This window comes from Alnus glutinosa, chromosome 7 (genome assembly GCF_958979055.1).
Source record: "Alnus glutinosa chromosome 7, dhAlnGlut1.1, whole genome shotgun sequence".
Taxonomy (NCBI): Eukaryota; Viridiplantae; Streptophyta; class Magnoliopsida; order Fagales; family Betulaceae; genus Alnus; species Alnus glutinosa.
This window is the reverse complement of record NC_084892.1, coordinates 2,684,426-2,690,076: the sequence shown is the minus strand read 5'-3', so window position 1 is coordinate 2,690,076 and position 5,651 is coordinate 2,684,426. Positions and strand designations below refer to the sequence as shown.

The 5,651-nt window shown below is 35.2% G+C and overlaps 1 protein-coding gene across 1 annotated transcript; it reads left to right on the top strand.

Annotated features, from left to right (window-relative positions):
- The first annotated feature begins 1,502 nt into the window (after window positions 1-1,502).
- On the top strand, window positions 1,503-5,420 carry LOC133872714 (uridine nucleosidase 1). The gene is made up of 9 exons (XM_062310290.1): window positions 1,503-1,793; window positions 2,495-2,610; window positions 2,734-2,793; window positions 3,423-3,605; window positions 3,769-3,873; window positions 4,396-4,492; window positions 4,608-4,715; window positions 4,816-4,951; window positions 5,061-5,420. Exons 1-9 carry the CDS (start codon window positions 1,706-1,708, stop codon window positions 5,167-5,169), a joined length of 1,002 nt encoding a protein of 333 aa, XP_062166274.1. The 5' UTR covers window positions 1,503-1,705; the 3' UTR covers window positions 5,170-5,420.
- Window positions 5,421-5,651: the final 231 nt, after the last annotated feature.

The following is a 5,651-nucleotide window of genomic DNA, read 5'->3' as shown; positions in this document are numbered from 1 at the left end:
ATCAAAACATTTTTTTAATAAAAAGAAAGTATCATCTAAAAAGTTTTATCGGACGGCATTGATTGGAATATATTCAGCTTGGCATTGTGCATCTATCCTTTTTTATTATTATAATTGTATAAAGTGGCTAATTGATTGGAATGAGAAAATAGCTTAAAATTTCCATAAAAGTCGTGTTTGGTAAAATGATTTAATGTGGGTGGGGTCTTGGGGACGGGCTTGGACACTGAACATGTGCATTTTCTTTTTTCTTTTTTTTATATGAAAGTGCATGTGCCTTAACGTGCATTCCAACTTTCAATTTCATATAAAATGGAGCACACATTCCATACAAATTGGATTAGAAAAAATTCTTCTAAATTAGATGCGTGTGTGAGAATTAAATGTTGTATTAATCTATTAATTAAAAATGCACGGGAAAATAATGTGCTCTAAAGTTAGTTTAATAGATTATTAAATTAGAAAGAAAAAGAAGTCCTAAAATATAGTCCAGGCGTAGATTTTATTGATATTTGGGGTTACGTATAAACCGTCTGGAGGGTTATGTTGATGTTACACACTTACACCTTCCTTCCTTCCTTCCTTCCTTTGACAAATTGTGAAGAAAAAGAAAAATCAAAGCAAATACCCAATTGCGCATGGGAAACATGTGTGGTAACAGATTTTGTCTGGCCCCTCTTTGCAGCTCAATTTGAATATGGGGTTGCAAAACTATTTACGTGTCTAATCCAATCTTGACTTGTTGTGTACGTGACGTTCCAATTTCTTTTGAAGGCCCCCCCCTTTTAGCATCTCTTAATAGTAATCATTATTATTATTATTATTATACAAAAAGTAATGAAGTGACAAACATTTGGAGCCGTGAGCCCCGCAAGTCTGATTTTTTTTTTTTTTTTTTTTTTTTTTTTTTTCTTTCTCTTGCAGAATCCGTCCTCATTTTACATGGTGGGACGTGTTTCTTGGCTTTGCGTTGCAATCTGCACTATTGGGATTTCTTCTTCTATTTGCATTGAGAGAGAGAGAGAGAGAGAGAGAGAGAGAGAGAGAGAGAGAGAGAGAGAGAGAGAGAGAGAAAATCAATATAAAATTATTAAAAAGATTATTTTAATAAAGCGTAGAATGATTTAAACAGTGAGATGTAAAAAGTAAAAATAACTATTAGTTTTAAACAAAACTTGGCTAAAACTTTTGACTAGTTCAATGGTAATGATCTAGGCATGAAAAAAATAACACTTAAAACATACACCACGTCAATTTTATTTAATTAGTGGAAAATATGCCGGTCTTCCCTCTCGTTAACTAAAAAAGAAAAAGAAAAACCCTGATTTGTTATACAAGATATCTCCCTCCATCTTTATCGGGGATCCTCGGTAAATCCCAAAGACGAGAGACGGCACAAAACACACAGATCCACTACGGATATCCATCCACACGTCGCTCTTTCGTTGGTCATCGATGTCCACCTACCCAAAGCAAACCTACATAAATTTCTTAAGAGAGAAAGGTGGGGGAGTCTTTGTTTGGCAGCTTAGCCCAGCGTCAGCCTGCACCGTCGTCGTTTCGTACCGGACAAGCGCTCCCCAATTTTATATATGCTCTTGTGCACACGGAAAGGGCACGTAGAGATATTATATGTTGATATAATCCGAGTGCGGTTGTGCTTTCATTGTCTCTGCCAAGTCTCCACCCGCTCTGTGATTGCGCGATGACGAACTGTAACGGCGAGACCGACGCCGTTTTGGGATCTCTCGTGAAGCGCGAGAAGCTCATTATCGACACCGACCCTGGCATCGGTGAGTTTCCGGTGTCTCGTTCTCTCTGTGTTCCTCCGTTTGGCTGCCGAGAAAATGTTGAAATAGCGACAACTTCAACGAGAATATTTAAGGCATCTGACGCTTTATTGTTTCCTTTTCTCTTTTTTTCTCGGCGTCCTAACGGGGACTTAACGTCTCTCGAAGTTTGGCGCGTGAGATTTTCCGATGATTTGGCGCTTGAGAAAATAGATTTTATCTGAGTTTGTGGAATGCGAGTGTGTTGTGGAATTTAGTGGTGCTTTGGCTAAATCAATTTGTTGTTGGTTTTTCACTTAATCACCTGTTTGTTTGCTGAGAAAACTTGGGAAAAAAAGAGCAATCTGTGAAAATGAGAAAATTGAAAGGAAATGAGTATACCTTTGTTGTAATATATGCTTGATGTTGACCTACAGATAGATATAATTCAAAAATCGAGAAAATAGTACTGGGTCATGCTTTTGCTAACCATTCATTGTTCGAAGTGGATTGTAAAGCCCCTTTGTTTTCAATACCAAACTTTATTATTAGATTAGATTGAGATAACCAAATCTATTAAAATGGATTTTTGAGAAATACCTTAGGTATGTACATACAGGTATCAGTTTAGGTTTTTTAATTAGTGATGCATTATGATTTTTTTTCTTTTCTTTTCCCTGTCTTTGCCATGTCTCAAATGTGAATGGCTTTTCAATAATCACTAGATGATAGTATGGCGATATTCATGGCGTTTCAATCTCTGGAGTTGGAGATCCTGGGCTTGACAACAATATTCGGTAATGTTACTACAGAAGATGCCACTCGCAATGCTTTGCTTCTGGTATGTATTTATATCAGTTGATTTTTATCTTCTTATGCATGATATTTATTTTGCTACAGTTTCAGGGATAATATTTTTGGTATGTCCCTGATCAATTAGTGATATTAATGTGCAAAAGCATAGTGTGAGATCGCAGGGTTTCCAGGTGTTCCGGTGGCAGAGGGCAGCCCTGAGCCTTTGAAGGTATATATTGAAATATTTCTTCTTTATCTTAACCCTCATGTTGTCTTCACCAAATTTAGAGTGTAAATAAGATGTACTTTGGCCGATTTTTCTTTCTTTCTTTGTTTTTTGAAATTGCTTTGATGTATTTCATTTGAATGGTTGTGTATCTCGAGTTATCTTGTCTACATTTATAGTTTCTAGTAATTTTGTTAACCCCCTCCTCCCTTGTCGATTTCTGTAACTAGGGCCTTGTTTGATAACTTATGGAACAGAACAGCATAATGCTGTTACTGTTTACGTTCTTTTTTCTTTTTTTTCAATTTTTTATATTTTTTACCACCAATTAACATCAAAACATTCTCACTTTTTTTCACTTTTTATATCACATCAATAATTTTTTATTATTATTCAAATAAAAAAATTCACTACAATACAAAACTTTTTCACTTTTTAATACAAATTCTTTTTATTTTATATTACATCATCACTTTTTACTAATTCCAAAACTAACAACTCACTACTCTATTATGTTCTGTTCTGTACATGTCTTTGTCAAACAAGTCCTAGATTTCATTACATGCTTTATTTATTGTATCTTTTTTTCTTTTTTTTGGTTATATCTTAATCATGCTTCATTCTGACGGAAGGGGGGAAGGCCACGTGTTGCCGACTTTATTCATGGTTCTGATGGATTGGGGAACATTTTTCTACCTCCTCCAGAAGTGCAGAAAATTGAGAAGAGTGCCTCTGAATTTTTGGTTGACAAAGTCTCTGAATATCCTGGTGAAGTATCCGTACTTGCACTTGGACCTTTGACAAATTTAGCTTTGGTAAGTTGCAGTATACTTTTCTGTATTTTGCTGCCTTGGAACTTACATAATCGATAAATTTCAAGGAGTAGTGATTGGCAGGGGACATTTTACCGTCCCCTGCCCTCCCCTTTTAATTAAAAAACAATTTTTTTTTTTATCAAAAAGTGACTTCCTTGATCAGGCAATCAAGAGGGACTCTTCCTTTGCCAGCAAGGTGAAGAACATTGTAATACTTGGTGGTGCTTTCTTTGCACTGGGAAACGTAAATCCCGCTGCTGAAGCAAATGTAAGTGCTAGCTTTTCTTACTTCTTTCTTCTTTTTTGTTTTTGTTATAGAAAACATGCCAAAGCCCAGCTGGGATCGGTACTTCTCTGTCATGTGTTGCAAGTTTTATGAGCATATAGGCACATGCCGTTTTTAACATAAGCTACTGTTTCAGTTGGAAATCCCAAAATCTTTTCTGTTTCATGTGTAAAGATTTTTTCCCCAATAAATCATGTCGGAGCTATATATAACCTTAATGGAAAATGCTCTACTTCACAAAATTTTTTTTTCTCCAAAAGTGGTTCCTAAATGATGTATCACCATCTCACACCACTCTATGAGATGGTGACATATTTTTCAAAATAGTAGATCTCATCCATGATTGATACATTATTTGGGGATAAACTTTTGGAAAAAAGAAATTGGTAAGTGTAGCTCTTCTCTTTATTTTTTGGTTTCTGTTAAATGTTGAACTGTAGTTCTTAGTGACAAAGAAAATTAGTTTAGTTTGCTTTTTCAGTGACGCCATTTCCTGACTTGCAGATATATGGGGACCCAGAAGCAGCAGATGTTGTGTTCACCTCCGGGGCAAATATCGTTGTTGTTGGAATAAACATTACAACCCAAGTCAAATTTACAGGTTTTTCTCGGTTTCAAGTTTGCTTCACTTTCTAAACCAACTGCTCTTGTGCTACTTTCTGTGATTGGTGAAAGAATATATCCTTCTAACAATTGCCACTTTACTATGGTTTCAGATGCTGACCTCCTTGAATTGAGGCAATCCAAGGGGAAGTATGCTCGAGTCGTAAGTGACATGTGCAAATTTTACAGAGATTGGCATGTCAAGTCTGATGGTGTCTATGGTAATCATTATATAAATTTTCAAGGTCTAACAATTATGCTATATAAATCTTTTGTCATCTTTCGTTAAAAGTTTGATTCATTCCCTGAGTTTGCTTTCAGGGATTTTCCTTCACGACCCTGTCAGTTTTGTAGCGCTAGTCCGTCCTGATCTCTTTACATACAAGAAGGGGGTTGTTAGGGTTGAGACACAAGGCATCTGCGTAGGGCATACGCTCATGGATCAAGGATTAAAAATGTATGTTCAGACTTCAAAGAAACATACTCTTTCGGGAGAAATCTTTATCTTTTGGTTATTTTTTATTTTTTTATTTTTTTACTGATACTTTTACTTCAATCTGAGACAGATGGAATACAGACAACCCATGGACGGGATATTCCCCAATTTCAGTTGCTTGGACTGTTAATGTGGAGGAAGTCCATAATTATATCAGAAAATTGTTGATGAATCCATGAAAGCAAGGGAATATGGTCTCCTTCTTCCAAAAAGATGCATAAGAAGAAAATGAAGTTGGGGTGCCTCTTATTTCTGCTGAAAGTTCTCTTAATGCTCTCATTGGTTCTGTTTGTGAAGGTCATAACACTTCAAAAATGTGAAACAGCGCCTTCCTCTCTTTACAATTGAAAAAGTAAATTGTTGTTGTGGTATAATAATTTGTTATCTGACAGGAAAAAAGTAATTAGTACCAATTTTCTGAAGTAGAGAACCAAGTCTCACTCTTAATTATTCTGGTGGTGTTACTTTTATCAAAAAAAAAAAAAATTATTCTGGTGATGCGTTTGAGTGTTTAACTTTTAAAATTATAATTCAATTCTTATTTAGTGTGTAAATTTTAAAGTTTGACTTATTGTGATAAAATTAAAAAAAGTTGAATAAAATATGATTTGTTTAAAAAAAATTGAATAAAATATAATTTGTTAACACTTCTACTTGCTTG

What these genes read in the sequence shown, in the direction of transcription:
- LOC133872714 (XM_062310290.1), top strand. Translation starts at nt 1,706, where the DNA reads ATGACGAACTGTAACGGCGAGACCGACGCCGTTTTGGGATCTCTCGTG. An exon ending in CTTTGACAAATTTAGCTTTG is followed by an intron (nt 3,606 to 3,768) that starts GTAAGTTGCAGT and finishes TTCCTTGATCAG; the next exon opens with GCAATCAAGAGGGACTCTTC. An exon ending in AACCCAAGTCAAATTTACAG is followed by an intron (nt 4,493 to 4,607) that starts GTTTTTCTCGGT and finishes CTATGGTTTCAG; the next exon opens with ATGCTGACCTCCTTGAATTG.